This window comes from Lepidochelys kempii, chromosome 2 (assembly GCF_965140265.1).
Source record: "Lepidochelys kempii isolate rLepKem1 chromosome 2, rLepKem1.hap2, whole genome shotgun sequence".
Lineage (NCBI taxonomy): Eukaryota > Metazoa > Chordata > Testudines > Cheloniidae > Lepidochelys > Lepidochelys kempii.
Genome location: NC_133257.1, coordinates 111,196,957 through 111,215,610, shown reverse-complemented (window position 1 = coordinate 111,215,610; position 18,654 = coordinate 111,196,957). Strand labels below are relative to the sequence as shown.

Here is an 18,654-nt window from a genome sequence, read left to right as displayed (position 1 = left end):
GCCCTGCTTTGATCTAGCTGTGGAAGCCTCTTCACTTAAATTTGGCTCCCACCCACGAGTGCCTCTCTACATCGATTTAGTAACAGCACCTCTCCAAGTGCCATAGAGTCATGGTCGATGTAACTAGCTCAACGCAGTGTAAGTCTAGACACTGTATTGCTTAAGTTAACTGTTACTGGCTTTCAGGAGCCATTCCACAACACCCTATGCTGATAATACAATCAATACAAGCGCTCTTGATGAGGACGCGCACCATGCCAAGAGTGCACGCGCGCACACACACACAAGCGGTTTAGTAACTGTGGTGGCTGTATGCTGACATGGCCCTAGATTGGCAATACACTTCTGTTTTTTCACATATCTTAATTCTCTGAAAAGGGGAAGGAAGGAATTTAATGCCTGCAAATAGTGAGCACACACTTGCAGTAGGGCCCATAACACCACAGTGAAACTGGCAAGATTCCTGCTGACAGAGTCAAGTTCACCCAGCACAAAAGTAGAATTTACCCAAAACTGAGCCATACCAGAGCTTGCAAGGCATGATTCCTTGGGAGGGGAAGAAGAAAAAACACACACGCAGAAAAATAGGAAGGGGAGAGAAGACAGCCCTTCCCTTCCCACAGTCAGACTTAGGGGAGAAAAGCCAGGTCGAAAGGCCAGTACAAAAAAGTCAGCTCCTCAGCAAAATCCAGGAGCAGAACAGCATACCATATCAGTGCCCATGGAGGTGCTGGGGAAGCTCAGATTCTCAACAGGGGGGATTCTCTTGTACCTCCCTGGATCCCTGTCCCCCACCTCTTCAAATAGTCTCGGTGTTGGCCAGAGAAGAGTAGGCTATTAAAAAATAAATACATAAATAAAAGGTGTGCACAGCACTCTGTTCTGGATTAAATAGAAATACCAGCAAGTGCGTATTTATTCTACACATACCAATTTGTGTAAAAGAACAAAGTTAAAATGATTTTCACTGAAAACCTGTATAGTAAAACAATGCTCATACATAGGTACATCTTTCCAGAGGTCAGTTAAAACAGTTGATCAGTTTTCCAGTCCTATCATTCTTTCTTAATTTGAGAATACAGGCTTTCAAACTAATCTGCAACAAAAGATAAAAATGAAAGTTTGTATAGTTATTCTAAATTTAGTAGATTACTGCAGGATGAACGCCCATGGATTTTGCTGTATGCAAAAATAATTGTATCATCGATTTGTTTGAACTAAATATTCCATCTTCTGCAACCATCACACCATCCAAAAGAGGTCAGACTAGCAAGACATATTTGAAGAATAAAAAGCAGAAATTAGGGACATGGTAAAGCACAACATTAGTAGGGCTTTGCAACATGACATGACTTTCCAGTGAGATTTATTTTATTATTAGAAAGTAGAAATGACCCATTAATGGTCTGAGAGATAGAGATAATCTATCTCTCAGAGGTAATGGTCTCAGATCTCACATCCAAAGGTAGCTTTGTATGTGAGATCATTAATGAAGTGGTGTTGTATCTGTGTCTTTTAAGCTCGCCTCTCTCACCAACAAAAGTTGGTCCAATAAAAGATATTACCTCATCCACCTTGTTGTCTCTCTACTAGCCTGAGACCGACACAGATACAACACCACTTCATTAATGATCTCACATTCAAAGCTACCCTTTTACAGAACAATTTGAGGAAAAAGAGTATCTGCCAGAAAGGATCACAAGAATCCAGGCAGAAAAGACCAGAAACATTATGAAGAGACGCATTTTGGAAGGTTAAAAATATAGTAAGTTAGAGTCACTCAAGTCACCAGTCTAATAAGGAAATTAAAAAAATTATCTGTGGTACTCCCACACTTCCCCATGCAATATTTATCACTGCCAAATAATCTGACTGCACACCCAGTTTGTGATCCATCAGGCACTAAACTGGAACTGACTAGATATTGGTTTCATTCTACAGGCCTGATCTCTAGTGGAGAGTTGAAAGAAAGGTTGAGCACAGGATTAAGAAAGAAGAGGAAAGAAAGTGAATCAATAAAATTTCAGGAGGAGAATGGGAAGGATGACCAGAGAGAAATCAAAGTACAGGAGCTAATTCCTTATTTTTAGGGTGGAAAGAGTAGCAGAGCTTTTCCAAATGCAGTTCTTGGCTAAATGGTACATCTGTGCTTCTTATGCTCATGCAAGCAGTACATTTAGGTACTGCATTTAGCTTTTCAAAAGCCAAGCTCCTAATACTAGCTAGAATTTTTTCAGGAACTATTTAAAAAGATTTTAAAAAATGTTTGTAGGCCTGATCTTAAGAGTTTCTGACCATCCAAGTTCCCCACTGAAGTCAATGGGAAATGTGGTGGTTTCAAAGCACGTTTGGCTCCAATCCTTGGGTCCCAATCCTGCCGACACTTATGTGCATGATTCATTTTACTTGTGAATAGTTCGATTTACATCAAGTCAACACACATAAGGAACTTTAAGCATAAGTGTTCAGAGGATCAGACTCTTCATCTGCATATTAAAGTGAAGAACAAGAGGAAAACGTGTCCAAGCTTTTAGCATAAGCATCCTGAAAATAAATATGTGAATGTTCACTCCTGTTTTAAAAGAAGTTTTATTCCATTCCCCTCCCCTACTGTCACCTCCACACCGGGAAATACCAGGTGTCAACTGCTCTATTTTTACATGAAAACCCTGAACATGAACTAGCAGATCATTACAAGAGAGGAAAGAGTAAAACCTGAGCAACTGAAAGAAGAGCTTTTCAATCAGATGGTTTAAAACTTATTTGAACCTACAAATGTTTAAAAAGAGAACATTTTTATGAAAGATTGAAATACATCTGCCTGCTCAAATGAGAACCAAGAAAGCTCCCAATAATATTCTCTAGTTCTCTGTAGCAAAAACAGGGAAGACTATACTCAATACCCCTAAAGGTGACAAATCAGCAACACCTCAGAAAAGATCTAAGGGAACCCTAGATATTTTATGTACCTTCTTTATATACCTTAAATTAAGCACCATGTACTCCATAGCAAATTGGACCTAAGTGTTACAGAAAACATTTTGAACACTTTGCAGATACTGTGGCAGCATCACATCATTTTTTAATTGTGGTTTTTAATCAAATTAAATATGAAAGTGAGTGATAAGTACATTATTCCCTGGTATTTAATCATTTGATATTAAGTTCAATTTATTTTACACGGTCTCTAAATTTTAAGTGTTATGTGCTACAGAATTGTGTTGAAAACAAATAGATGAATCAAACATTTTCAGAAAAGCTGAAGGTTTGGGCAGTTGGCTAGGGATATTTGGGGCTCTTGATACCTCGGAATATATGGAGGCTGTTCAGGTTTGACAACACAGAAATTTGTATTACTAGACTTGAAAGTTAACATCCTCTTTAGATTAAGAAAGTCAATCAAATCCACCAGAGCTATTGTTTCTGGCTGTCTGCACTCTCATTCAGACAGCGTATCAGTTAAACTTTGTTTACATTTGGATAGGTTTTTTCACAACCATCAGGCCTCAAAAAAATTAAATACTTGTTTTAAATGCAAAATTAGATTCTGCTGCAATGCATTTATTCTCCACATCTGCAGAAAACACTGGCTCCTGATCATAGAGAAGCAAAACACGTTTCTCTCCCTGTTTGCAGTTTCATCTTAGCCTTCCTCTGCATTATTGCAAACCAAATACTGTAATACTGTTCTAGTGCATAAGAAAAGCCGAAAGTGACGAGAATCTCTTCAGTGTCCAAGCCAAATGAAATAAAAAGAAGCCTTACAACAACATAAACACTGAATAGATTTCCCTCCCAGCACTCTCAGTTTTATATAAATTGGGCAGTATTAGCAACATGTGCAAACAGAATGCCAAAATCCGAATTTTAATCTTGCAGAGTCCCTTTTGCTCTTCGGTATGAGAGAGATCTGCTTAATTAAGTACTCCCTCCATTGAGTAATCATCATAAGAAATTATCTCCATCATCTGCAAGATATCAGATCTCTATTAAAATAAACACAGAAAGAGTGCAAATTCTTAAATACAGACTTCATTATTTCTTTAGATTATGCTGAAAAAGTGTTCCTCTAACATACAGTGCAATGGGGCTGCAACTCTAAATGATGTGAAGTACCTGTACTTCTTTTACAGCTGATGCTGTCTACCATAGTTAGACATTGTAATCAAGCAGAATGAGTATGGTACTAGAATCCAGAAACACTGGATATTAGTTTAGTCTGTTCTCTTGAGGGCTGTGCTGTTTTAGTTGAGTCATTTAGACCTAGGTCTTGCAAAAATAAAATGGGGACAAATCTTACCTCTCTCATTGCAAGGATCAGTTAATGTTTGTACCAAGCTTTAACATCCAGAGTGCTAAGTATTATTCTGTTCCTTTTAGAAAAAATGGAGGTTATACCTAGAATGCTAGCTTAGTAGGCCTGTTAAGCCTCACTACAGCAGTGAAAGCGCCCAATGAACACTAAAACAATTAGGAACCATTTGCTATTGTCTTAATTTAGTATCAGTAATTCTGGAACATATTGTATAAAATTATACACTTTTTGTTTCTAGCCCATGAAGCTGGTTGAAGTAAGAGGCCACTCCTCCCATCAATAATAGACAATTCTTCTAGACATTATTCACAGCAACAAGAAAAGGTAAGCACTGATAAGTCATATGCTTGTTAGGTACACCACTAGATCCTTAGCTCTCTGAATTGCACACAATGTTGTAGCCAATTTTCACACAATGCTGAGTAATTACATTATTTTATCTGACATTTGTTGATGTAAACTCAGCCCAAGGAAAAGCCTAGATCACCTCCTGGCCCTATCCAGAGATCCCAAATAGTTCTTCAGCTCTGCCTTCCCCTTTCTCATATGCAATACCAGCAGCTTACTCACCTGGCCAGTAAGGAATAAAGGCCCCAAAGCCTGCAGACCTAGAAGAGCTGTGGTGTGGCCATGAAGCAGAGGTTTGCATTAAGAGTTTCAAGGGAACTAACAGAGCTCAGGAAGGAGCCCAGACTTAACCAGATCATCTGAATAGTGAAAGTTTTTCCATGGAGTTGCACCCTTCAAGCTTTAGCTACAACTCTTCACAAGAAAAGTGTGTGTTATTTTGTGGAGAAAGATGCTGTAATAAATCTTTGTCCTGACCAAACTTAAGAGGCCTTGAGACAAAGAGGGCCAAGCAGGGAAAGTGGAATACCTGTAGTACAGGGTACTTAACAGCAGTTTCTCCACAATGCTAGCCAAGGGCCCTTAGGGCTGACAACAGAGTCCTTACAAGATTATATCTAGCCCTTGAAAGAAATATTTAATAAATAAATAAATCAGAATCCCAGCCAGGCATGTAAAAGCACTATCTGTAGTGGACTGATGGAGGAGCTTATTCCTCACCCCTAAAATAAGAGCTAAGACAACATAAGAACTGAACTCCCCTTATTTGTTAAAGCTATCCCCCAGGACTACATGGCTCAACCAGGACAGAGCAGCTCTGCCCCTCCTTTCATTGGAAGATTATGGTGTCAGTAATTCAGAAAGTAGCACTGTCTTCCCTCCTCATCAGTGCCAAATCAAGCACTGTATCTCTTCCAAGAGGACACAGAGGCCCCATCTAATTGTGAAAATTAGAAAACTGATAGCACTTGAGTGCAAGGATGGCAAGGGCAACAGGCGTTACCAAAAATCCACCACAGATACATTTTTCCTAAATAAATTCCCCAGTGCAGTTTCCGTCGGCTCTGGTATATCGTGCTTCCGAAACTACTGTATACTGTTGTTGCGCATTATGATGCAGTTGCCACGTTCCATCCCAGAGAAGGCTACGTTTCAAGGATGTATGAAGCAATTTTTTTTCCTATTGATGTCACAAGGATATTGTATGATTACACAGTCCAAAGCATTACTCAAAAACATCAATGTCTTTTCAGACCTCTAGAATCTACTAAATTTTCTTTAGGCTTTGAACCCCTGATTTGACATACCTAGGCTGTCCTTATGTGGAGTGTGTCACTTTTACCCCTGCAAGGACAGACACACAAATCACACAAGGAGACAGTGGTGTCATTACTACTTAATTATATTTCACCATCTGTTACCATGGCAGAACTACACAGGTATTTCGTTACAGTAATAAAGGTCTGTTACTTCAAAAACTAAACCACGATGACCACTGGATTTGCTATAAAGACATCACAAAAAAGGATAGAAAAATGAACTTATGAAATTATATTTAAGACTTCAAAGCTTCTGATTATTATTAGAACTATTAATTCCAAGTGCACACTGAACAGAATCTGGCTTCACAGCTGATGCTTTACAATGCTGTCAGTTTTCTGAGGTTTGAGCCAAAAAGTAATATTTGATATTTAAAGATGTTTGAGGGGGAGGAGGGTGAAGAGATGATAAATTTGTATGAATCAGTATGGTTTTTTAAAAATTAAGTGAAAACATTTTAAAAATAAGACACACGAGTTTCCTTTTTCTTGGATTAACACCTCCCAGTGTAATACATCAGAGGTTTAAATAAACTTTTGGTTATGATGATTATTTGCGTAACAGCAAGTTAAGCCTCAAGGCAATAGCCTTAACACTGTGCTATGTGAGTCTTTGTTTTTAGGGTACATTTCAGACAATTACTTTTCAGCATTCAGCAACAGGCTCTAGTTGCATTGTGGCAGTCTTTGTGGTTATCTGAAGACCAGAGCTAAGTAGCCTACAAAATAGTACTTTTTTTTTGGACTGGACAATTAGTTGACCTGTCTCCTTGTGTCACCGACGAGTGTAGGAACATCATATCTTACTTCAAATTCATCCTTGCAGTAAAACATCATATGTAGCCAGCAATATAGGCAATTTATGACACTAGGAAGACCATCATTATACTCCACTATGGGAATGTCACATAATCCCTAACAAGCCAGCTCTTCCATAGACAGATCAGAAATTGCTTAGCATAGTGATTGATTTATTTGAGTAACTATGAGCTGAAAACACAAATGTTCCAGTGTCCCTAAAATAGCAAAACCTCCAAAGCAATTAGCATGTAGATCAGACTTAAAATTTTTGTGAAGTGCCTGAAAGGTTTTACATGAAATAAAACCAACTGTGTCCCTCTGAGGGAGGGAGTTCAGGTGGACAAGCTGTGTGAGATTAGCTAAATGGAAAAAAGATAGAATGCACACTATCAAAGGCAAAACTCACTTTTTTATATTTTTAAATAAAGTCTTTACAAAATGCCAGGAACTGGAGGCCCTTTCTGAGAGCTGTGGTTCAAATCTGGGGTGTGAGTGACCATGCCTGGGACTGAAACATGCAGACAAAAGACTTGAGTGGGTGCACATGTGTGTGTATTAAAGGAAAGATGCTGCCCAGGATACTCTGACACTGCAATACTTGAAGAGGTTTCAGAAAAAAAGAAAGGTGCCATGCTCTGTTGGTACAACTTCACCCCCTGTGCCACCAACCCACACAGGAGTGCCTCTACTTTACCATATCAAGTTATACCACGTAGGAAAAATAGAATGACTAACCCTTTCTTCTTAAAGGGCATCAGGGAAGTGTACCTCCTACCTAAAGATGAGGTAGATTAGCTCCCTGCTCTGAACCAAATTAAACAGGCTGAGACTCCACTTAATAGGAAGGGAGAAAGAGGTTGATAGAAGTTGCTGTGTATGCAATGCTTGCTACACCTGCTCACCTGGTAAGGGGAGAGAACAGTGCTGGGTGCCAGAGCTACATCCTCCCCAGTAGCAGCAGCCAGTGCCCTCGTGACTCCCCCTCTTCCCCAGCCTAAGCGGCCCGCCTCACATTTGACGTCACAGAGGAGGGGGAGGGGGAAATCAGAACATTGATGAGACGAAGATTCCACCGAGCCCAGGCCCTTCCCTTTGTGACGTCACAGAACAACAACAAGAACCTGGCACTGACTGGGCTGAGTGGCCGGGAACCCGGGGTCTCGTAATGACATTCCGCTTAACCTGTTGCCGCTGCTCGAGAGGATGCATGGGAAATCGACCAGGCCAGCCCAAAGCAGCAGCAGCCGCCGCCGCAGCCATGCTTGTGTCTGTCCCTGCTACTCACTGCAATAGTGCAGCAACCCACACATTCCCCGCTCCCCACACAGAGGAACACAGTAACCTGCACTCCCTTGCCCCCTCCCCAAAAGCTATTTCCCTCCATTCCGAAGTTAAACTTGTGAACACAGGATACATTGTCTCCCTACCATGCTCACAGGTCTCTTTCATACCTTGCCTGTTGGGCAAGAGTGGGGGTGACAGTAGTTTTATTAATTCTTTAACAAGCACGATAGGCAAAACCAGAGGAAGATTCTATTGTTCACTCGTACAGACGTGGTGTGGCTTTAAAATATAGGTTATTTTATTTTAATTAAACACTACAAATTCTTCCCCCATTCTGCTTTGTTTCACTGCCTGGGAAACGTGCACGTCTTACATGTTTCGTTAGACTTTCTAGACAATGTTCCTGTTTCGATGCAATACTTTAAACTAGTCCGCTTCAGACTCCCAATTCCTCTGCAATGCGGATGTATTTTTAATTCGTAAATTCGGTGCAGAATACCTTTAAGTTTTTAATTTTTTCCTAACCCCTCGTTTCTCTAAATTATATTTTAAAGAGAAGAGTCAAACATCGATAGAAATAGGCATCTTAAGTCAATTTACCTTTTATTAAATCTATTTTAAAACAAGGCAAAAAGGGTCCCGAAGGTCACCCCCCCCCAAAAAAAATACATATATACACCCCTCACGGAAAAAAGCCAGAAATGATAATACAGCATATTCTACAACTTTTTTCTTTAAAAGTGTTGCATCTCATATCTTGAAGTAAGTATTTTCTGAACAAAATGAAATATTTTATTTTTAACATGCAGATAAAAATAATTATTAGTTCTGCTGCATATCTGACGAATCCCCTCCGTTTTTCCAAACTTAAAGACTCGCCTTATGCCAATCAAAATATAGCTGAAGCAGGACCAAAAATCAACTATCCCTGCAAACGTATATGTTTAAAGGGTTTGACTATTTCAAGCGTCTGGTTAAGCAGTTGTATAAAATAGGTGTACAGCCTGAACTATACCATATTCTTCAAGCATTTCGAGACACCATCATGCATTTTTAAACTAAACCAAGCCATTTTCCTGTTATTAAAGTCAATCCTAACAAACGCATTCCCTGTAACATGATCCCCGACTGGTTTGGTTTCTATTGCAAGCCAGATAAGCAAACGATCACATATATTACATTTGATGTGGTAGTGCAAGAAACAAGCTCGCCATAACCAGACATTCGATTTCAACTTAAAAGGCTTTCAACAACCATAGTGTCTTCACTAAACAGGACTATAAATACACACATATAAAACATGTTATTTTGCATGTAAAGTGCATTATTAATAAAGCCAAATGAAAAAGCAGTTTAGTAACATTATCGCAGCAGCCCCCCCTTGAGCTCCCTGCCTTTCATCTAAAACTAGATTATGATTGTGTCATTTGAGGTCAATACATTTATTCACTTGAGGTATCGCTACACAAATCTGGCTTTATAACTAAACTGGGCAGAAGGTTTTGGAATTTAAAAGGGTTTTTGAAACTCCCCCACACCTAAGGAAAATAAAAATCAGTATTACTAGTCATTTGTTTCAAACCTTTATAGCTGCAGGATTAGCTATAAACTTGACATTCACTGCCATTTCCTAAAACTGGGAGTCAAATGATATATGTTATAACCACTTACGTATTTCTTTTGAATTATATTCCTCTTGGGTCTTTCTTTACTCATTCTGGTATCCAAATTCTGATTGCAAAAGGGGACAATTGCTTCATGAAGTAAAGCCGCAACAATTTTTTGTTAAAATACCCCCCCAAAATCCAGTTTTTGTTTGTAGTAGTATCTTGTAATCCGACTTTCTTTCCTCACAACGTGATTTTCTTTCCAATAAATCCGAGATATGGGGAATGGAAAAAAAAAAGAAGGACGAATGCGAAGCAAACAAAAAAAAATCACTTTGCAGAAACATTCATAATGGAAATTTTCTCCCTAACACAGAAAACGACGCCCTTGATATCCCCTTTTCTCTTTCCCAAGCCACCTAAGCGATCTGTACGTCCTTAGTGTCTGAGCTGTAGTTACATCTTGCAAAAGGAAAGGGACTGAAAGGAGAAGATAAATAAAAATGTTGGAAGTCACGTTTGTGCTGCTGCAGCAAGGGAAAGCAGCAGAGACAACTCCAGCAGCAGCAGCTTCTCTAGCAGCAGCGCAGCAGCAGTGAAGGCTGCACGCACTGTGTGTGTCCCTGCTCCTCCAGCTCTCCCCTAACCAATGAGAGCCGCGCTCCGGCAGCAACTTTAAATGGACCTGAATTTTTTTTTTTTTTTTTTTTTAAATCTCTCGGTTAGGGCTTGGCCTCAATTCGCACCCGGGCCCCCGGCCGCAAGCCCCCACCGAGCTGCATTCAGCAGCCGCAGCCCGCCCAGCGGAGTGCCTCGTGCAGGGCAAATGTCAGACACCTCGGCCTCCCTTTCGCATTCAAACCCGGCCTCTGGCGAGCCGCGGCCGCCGGCCCCTGAGAGGGAGCGGAGAGGGGGAATTGGGCGATGATCCCTAGCGTGCGGCACGCTCACTCGCCCCCCCTCCCCTTGCCCTGTCTGCAAAGCTCTTGAATTATCCTCCTGCCCCGCGAGCCGCTCGTCCCCTCACATCCCACGCGCCGGGCGATCAGCACCGGGCCTCGCCGGCCAACCCGCCGCGGGGCCTCCGCGTGCCCCCTTGGAATGATCCCTTGGGCTCTGGGAAAGTTGTAGTTCCCTCCACCACAAAATGGCTACGGCTGGGAGAGGAGAAACTACAATTCCCAGCCTGCCCCGCGCGGCAGGGACCTGACGCTGCCGTCGAGTGCCATCAGCTGCTCCGCCCCGCGCCTTGGGCGCCGGGGCTGTTTGGTTGGTTGCCTGCGGGGTGGAGATTGTCCGCCAGGCCCCGCTCTCCCTCCTCCCCCGCTCTCGGCGGACGGGGCTTCGCTAGAGGCTGGAGCGCGGAGAGAGGGGCGCGAGCCGTGGAACGTTGGCCGGCGCAGGAGCTGGGGCTGCTGCGGGGGAAGGATGCTCGGGCCTCGCACTGGGGGGGGGGGGGCTCCAGTGGCTGGGGCTGGCCAGGGGGCGGGGTCCCGTGTATGGCGGAGGAAGCTGCAATACTCGGAGAGCGTGGGGGGGGGAAGGAGCGACACAGGTTGGGGGAAGCCAGGACCCGTCCTAGTGGGAGGCTGTGGGGAGAAGGTGCCGGGCAGCTTTTACTGGGGGATTGCAGTGGTGCCAGGGGCGCGCTTGTCATTGGAAAGCCGGGGTGGAGCAGAGGGAAGACTCCAAAATACTCCTTTAAGTGGGAGACCTTGGAAGGGAGGAGGAAACGGATGGGGAGCATGTTTGGTTAAGAGGCAGTGGGAGGGGGATGTCTTTCGTGGAGATGGGGGGAAAAGAAGGGCGAGACAGGTCCCGCCCACTTTTCCTTGGTAGGCTATGGCTGACAGGGGAGCCATATGATATTGGGTGGAAAATGGGAGGCTACAAATTAGGGGGAGGAAGGAGGCACGGGGGGAGAGGGAGGCATTCTGAGGGAAGAATGAGGATTAAGGTGCCTGGACTGGGTTAGGATACTGCAGTAAGAAATGAAATTTACTTAAATTATCTTGTGGTGTAAAGGGACCTCCTGCTTTCCGTCTAGTTATTGGGAGCCTGCTTAGCTTTTCAGTGAGTGTCACCTCAGGACAACGTGCCTGGTTTATATAAAACTTACTCAATATGTCTCCAAGGTATTCTAAGGTCACTCCCCTTCCCTCCCCCCATAATGCTGCAAAATCCCTGCTTCTGCACTGGATTAGGCTGAAGAGCTGAAACTCCTAGGCAGCGACAGCAGGACTAGTAAAATAACACACACCATAATCCTATAGCTTGATAGATTTTGAAAACCGCCCTAGTTTTGCTGGTGCCAAGGTGTGCTGCAAAGATGAGGATTTGCTTGCCATTGCAATTTGTAATGTTTGATCAAGGTAAAATATTTCCCAGTAATGAAAACAAACACTCTCATAAATGCAACATTTACTGTAGTTCATTGTATGTGATGTTTTAATCTCCTCAGTCTGCATTCAATGATTGTGCCTTTTGCTTTTTCCAAAATGTTTTGGTGTTTTCCACAATAATCAAATGGTCAGCTGATTTAATTATAAAAATAAATGGACATAGTAATGTATACAAGCTAGGAAATTACTAAAACCACATTTAAGTGTGTGCGTGTGGTTGGCGTTGCTCAAATAGCTTAATTTCTTTATAAAAGGAAAGGGGGAGGAAAACAGTGATAAGAGAGCTTACATTTTCAAATATAACACCTCAGTCACAGAGAATTATTTCAGTTTTCATATGAAAATCGGGGAGATAGAGAAATTTGAGTGACATTTCCTGATGTCATAAGACTGTGGAGGACTTTGGATGATGTTTCCCATTACTAATTCTGTATTCAAACCAGTGGCTGTTTCTCCATTTCTATGCAACCAAATAATATACTTTACATTTATAACATCTTCCAAATGAAGATATTGGCACACTTCCCAAATTGTAATTTAGTCTTACATCATTCCTCTGAGGTAATATCTTCACCTTAAAGATATGGAAACATAGGTACAAAGAGGTTAAATGACTTTTTTGCTCAATGTCATATAAAGGCTATGGGAGAGCCAGGAATAGAACCCCGATCTTATGACTCCTAGTCATATGCTTTACCCACAAAACCATCCTTCCTCTCTTAAAGAGAGAGCATTGTGCTCACATCCTGTAGAATTAGTGCACAAACTGCATTTAAAATATTAAATGAAAAGCAAAGTTACTTTTTAATATCCTAATCTTCCCTTCATGTTTTTCCATATTTTGTTGCTATTTATTTCAGGGTTTCTCTAATCTGACACATTTTAAACTTTTTTAAGTTTTGGTTCTCAACTTTGTAAAATATCAAATTTATTAAAATTACTAAAGTGATTACTTATATATTTATGAAACATCAACTCTGTGATAAAAGCTGTAATAATAATAAAATTACATTTTTAAGTCCCATTGTGAAGAGCTGTAGAAAACCACATAAGAACGACCACATTGGGTCAGACCAAAGGTCCATCTAGCCCAGTATCCTATCTTCTGACAGTGGCCAATGCCAGGTGCCCCAGAGGGAATGAACAGAACAGGTAATCAAGTGATCCATCCCCTGTCATCCAGTCATAGCTTCTGCAAACAGAGGTTAGGGACACCATCCCTGCCCATCCTGGCTAATAGCCATTGATGGATCTATCCTCCATGAACTTATCTAGTTCTTTTTTGAGCCCTGTTATAGTCTTGGGAATTATTTATCATAGAATTATTTATAGTATTCATATACACAAATGGAGCGATAGCTTCATTTTACCACGCTTCATCCTAAATTGGAAATACACTCATCAGCTGGCTAGTTACTCATCACTTGAATATAATTTGTTTTTATGTTAGAGGTGGGCTAAAACTCCTGCTTTTGGTTCTTCATTATGTATACAGCAGGCCTGCAATGTTTTTTTTGTTTGTTGTTTTTTAAATAAATGTTTTTTTCTGCTTGTGCTTTACTTCACAAATTCTGGTCTCACCTACTGTGTTTTTCTTGGAAGGCTCTAATGATGATTGGAAAAATAGTAGAATTGTTGCATTACCAGGAACAAGCAAGTACAATCTGATTAACTGATATACTAGTGATTTCTCTCAGAACTGTTTAATTTTTTATTTAACTCAAGTGCCTAAGAAATACTTAAGAAAAAACACTTTTATCAAAAATCCACTATCCTGCCTCTGCAGTTAAGGACTATAAAAGCTCTTCTTCCCTGTCTCTGTATCCTCCAAGGAGACATCCAGTAAAATCAGGCTTGACATTCCTGATATTTCTAAGTTAACGAGAAGTAAAACATTTTTGAAACAAACATATCAGGCCTTTTTTTGTACAATAGACATTAGCAAAAACCCTTTTTTCCCACCTTTAGAATGCTTTTGGGGCAGATGTTTCACTTTGGCTCAAGGTGTCATGTTTCCTGCTAGTGGCTATTCCACATAACAGATAAGAGCATGCTATTGCTGTTTCTCTTTTAGATCAGTTAGTAGAGACTGGGCTGTTGTTGCTGAAGATCCTTGCTTGTGTTCTCACGATTTGTTGTGGGGGAAGTCACACAAGAACTCACCCATTGTGGTCCTGGAATCCTGCCTTTCTTATCCCACTGTGTTTCACCACCTCAGTACTGTGCTGACTGACTTGCTATAAATACTTAAAGTAGATTGTTTTACAAAAATGATTTATTAAACACTGATACAGTGACTGTGTAGTCAATATCATGCAGTTGGTTTGAACTGCTATTGACATTAGTGGCTGCCACGCAATTTGATCAGGGGCTCCCATGGATGCCTTAACTTGATAGTGAGCTTAGTCCTAGCTACCATCAAATTATTCTGCCTTGGAGGTGTTTGAAAAGTGACAAAAAATGGCATTGTGGAGTCCCATGTTTGTGTCTCATTGATTTCTAGATCAAATCTATTTTTCCATAAGCTATTTTTATGACTTCCAATTATGCAGAAATCTGAAAGTTGAGTTTCTTCTTCAGCAAGATCAGTATGTTCTACACTGGGTTTCAACTATTGCTTGCAACCTTGGTGGCAGAACCAGATCTGTCAATCACTGGCAGGGCATAAGCTCCACTCTCTGAAGGATGTGGCCTTTAAATGGCACTATTCTCTTGAAAGACAAGATACAAAAGGAGAAGACCCTTATGCTCCTTGGACTCTTCTGTACCTGATAATTCCAGGCACAGTAGCTTTGAGAGGAAAAAAAGAGAGCATGTCAAATATAGTAAGCAATGTGAGTCTTGAAGTCCTCTGTTGGAAGGACAGCTTTCTGAACTGGAGCCAGAGGCCTGAGGGAGGCAGGTACAAGATGAGCTCTTTGCTCTAGGCTGTTTTGAGACAGTGCTTACATGAGGCTTTCAGTCCCCAGAGCAAGAGAGGAAAACAACAAAATATTTTCTCTCTGGGTCAAAACTAGGTCCAGATACTCCTCTCTACTTGGTATGGGAGAATCCAACCAGATGTAAATGGGAATTTCCCACAAAATCTAAGTGCTTGAGTAGGCAGGCAACACATTTTTATAATGTAAAGCAAAACCAATATTATCTGGTTACCTTTGAGGCAGATGTAGCTCTTTCTTCCATAGTGAAATAGGATTATTTCCACATAGAACAGTTTTATATCCAAGGATCCTGTTGAGAGGTGAGTCAATTCTTCACTAAGCAGAAACTTCAATGGTACCTCTACAGCCAATTGATGCGGGAGGGCAGCCCTGGCATGGACAGAATCTATTTCAAAGACCATAGAAAAAGGTCCATGGCCTCTTTACAAAAGAGAATTATTCATAGCTGACATAGAATATCAGGGTTGGAAGGGACCTCAGGAGTCATCTAGTCCAACCCCCTGATAAAAGCAGGGCCAATTCCCAACTAAATTATCCCAGCCAGGGTTTTGTCAAGCCGGACCCTAAAAACCTCTAAGGAAGGAGATTCCACCACCACTCTAGGTAACCCATTCCCGTGCTTCACCACCCTCCTTGTGAAAAAGTTTTTCCTAATATCCAACCTAAACCTCCCCCACTGCAACTTGATACCATTATTCCTTGTTCTGTCATCTGATAACACTGAGAACAGTCTACATCCATCCTCTTTGGAACTCCCTTTCAGGTAGTTGAAAGCAGCTATCAAATCCCCCCTCAGTCTGCAGATGAAATAATCCCAGTTCCCTCAGCTTCTCCTCATAAATCATGTGCTTCAGCCCCCTAGTCATTTTTGTTACCCACCACTGGACTCTTTCCAATTTTTCCACATCCTTCTTGTAGTGTGGGGCCCAAAACTGGACACAGTACTCTGGATGAGGCCTCACCAATGCCAAATAGAGGGGAACGATCACGTCCCTTGATCTGCTGGCAATGCTCCTACTTATACAGCCCCAAATGCCATTAGCCTTCTTGGCAACAAGAGTACCCTGTTGACTCATATCCAGCTTCTCGTCCACCGTAACTCCTAGGTCTTTTTCTGCAGAATTGCTGCCTGTCCACTCGGTTCCTAATCTGTAGCAGTGCATGGGATTCTTCCATCCTAAGTGCAGGACTCTGTACTTGTCCTTGTTGAACCTCATCAGATTTCTTTTGGCCCAATCTCTAATTTGTCTAGGTCCCTCTGTATCCTATCCCTACCCTTCAGCATATCTACCACTCTTCCTAGTTTAGTATCATCTGTAAACTTGCTGAGGGTTCAACCCATGCCATCCTCCACATCATTAATGAAGATATTGAACAAAACCATTCCCAGGACCGATCCTGGGGGCACTCCGCTTTATACCAGCCACCAACTAGACATGGAGCCGTTGATCACTACCCGTTGAGCCCGATGATCTAGCCAACTTTCTATCCACCTTATAGTCCATTCATCCAGCCCATACTACTTTAACTTGCTGGCAAGAATATTGTGGGAGACTGTATCAAAAGCTTTGCTAAAGTCAAGGAATAACATGTCCACCACTTTCTCCTCATCCACAGAGCCAGTTCTCATTATAGAAGGCAATTAGGTTAGTCAGGCATGACTTGCCCTTGGTGAATCCATGCTGACTGTTCCTGATCACTTTTCTCTCCTCCAAGTGCTTCAAAATTGATCCCTTGAAGACCTGCTCCATGATTTTTCCAGGGACTGAGGTGAGGCTGACTGGCCTGTAGTCCCCTGGATCCTCCTCCTTCCCTTTTTTAAAGATGGGCACTATATTAGCCTTTTTCCAGTTATCCGGGACCTCTGCCGCTCACCATGAGTTTTCAAAGATAACGGCCAATGGCTCTGCAATCACATCTGCCAACTCCTTTAGCACCCTCGGACGCAGTGTATCCGGCCCCATGGACTTGTGCTCATCCAGCTTTTCTAAATAGTCCTGAGCTACTTCTTTCTCCACAGAGGGCTGGTCACCTCCTTCCCTTGCTGTGCTGCCCAGTGCAGTAGTCTGGGAGCGGACCTTGTTCGTGAAGACAGGCAAAAAAGCATTGAGTACATTAGCTTTTTCCACATCCTCTGTCACTAGGTTGCCTCCCCCATTCAGTAAGGGGCCCACATTTTCCTTGACCACCTCCTTGTTGCTAACATACAGTACCTGCAGAAACCCTTCTTGTTACTCTTAACACCCCTTGCTAGCTGCAACACCACATGTGATTTGGCCTTCCTGATTTCACTCCTGCATGCCTGAGCAATATTTTTATACTCCTCCCTCGTCATTTGTCCAATCTTCCACTTCTTGTAAGCTTCTTTTTTGTGTTTAAGATCACCAAGGATTTCACTGTTAAGCCAAGCTGGTCGCCTACCATATTTACTGTTCTTTCTACGCATCGGGATGATTTGTTCCTGCAACCTCGATAAGGATTCTTTAAAATACAGCCAGCTCTCCTGGACTCCTTCCCCCCATGTTATTCTCCCAGGGGATCCTGCCCATCGGTTCCCTGAGGGAATCAAAAATCTGCTTTTCTGAAGTCCAGGGTCCGTATTCTGCTGTTCTCCTTTCTTCCTTGTGTCAGGATCCTGAACTCGACCATCTCATGGTCACTCCCTCCCAGGTTCCCATCCACTTTTGCTTCCCCTACTAATTCTTCCCTGTTTGTGAGCAGCAGGTCAAGAAGAACTCTGCCCCAGTTGGTTCATCCAGGACTTTCCTCAGGAAATTGTCCCCTACACTTTCCAAAAACTTCCTGGATTGTCTGTGCACTGCTGTATAGCTCTTCTAGTAGATATCGGGGTGATTGAAGTCCTCCATGAGAACCAGGGTCTGTGATCTAGTAACTTTTGTTAGTTGCCTGAAGAAAGCCTTGTCCACCTCATCTATGGAAGTGCTTCATTTCATTTTTCAGCCTGGGTCATGTGCTCTGATGTGTCTTTGAACTTGGAAGGCAAATAGGCAAAATATTTACTGGTGCCCTTAAAGTTCTGGGGCACAATTTTTCAGTGGGCCAATGGATAGAGTCATGGTATATATAGCAACACAGTCAGATGAGCTACAAACCCAAGCAGTCATTTTCTGGTTTCTCCTACAATATAAAACTGGTATAACCAGTACAGGAGAGGCAGAAAGAACATGGGCTGAATTCATGTGATAACTCACCAGCCTTGAAACAAAGGGCCTGATGCCAGTTTTTCCTAGCCATAAAAGGAACCTTGTATCCAGGGTAATCTGTGATTGTTTGTGAACAGATGGCCGATTACCACTTCATACAAATGACTTCTGGATACCTATCCCCAAAATGTAGCATATTTTCCCCAAATTATGGCTGCCCAAAATGAATGGGTTTTCTATACCTAAAATAGATGTAACTTTAAAGTCTGACATCTCAAGCTCCTGTAAGGCTAGAGACAAGAACTTTAAATAATTGGAAAAGGTGGTTTTCCAGATTCCCACTGGGGTACATTCACTTCTAACCCTGGGAGGTCCCAAAACACCAGATATGAAAATTGTGACTTTTTAAGCTTAGAAAAACTATTTTTGGTCATTTTTAGAGGTTTTAATGGCTCTCTCTCAGTTCTGTGTA

The 18,654-nt window shown here is 41.9% G+C and overlaps 1 protein-coding gene across 3 annotated transcripts in view; it reads right to left on the bottom strand.

The window, feature by feature from the left end:
• The window catches only part of JARID2 (jumonji and AT-rich interaction domain containing 2), a 307,763-nt gene extending 297,420 nt beyond the window's left edge, over positions 1–10,343 (bottom strand). For 2 of the 3 annotated variants that reach the window (XM_073331951.1, XM_073331952.1), the window contains exon 1: positions 9,739–10,343. In XM_073331951.1, the coding sequence (XP_073188052.1) occupies positions 9,739–9,783 (45 nt within the window). In that variant the 5' untranslated portion in view covers positions 9,784–10,343. The remainder of the gene's footprint in view (positions 1–9,738) is intronic. The other variant, XM_073331950.1, reaches the window with a different exon arrangement.
• Between the last annotated feature and the right edge of the window lie 8,311 nt (positions 10,344–18,654).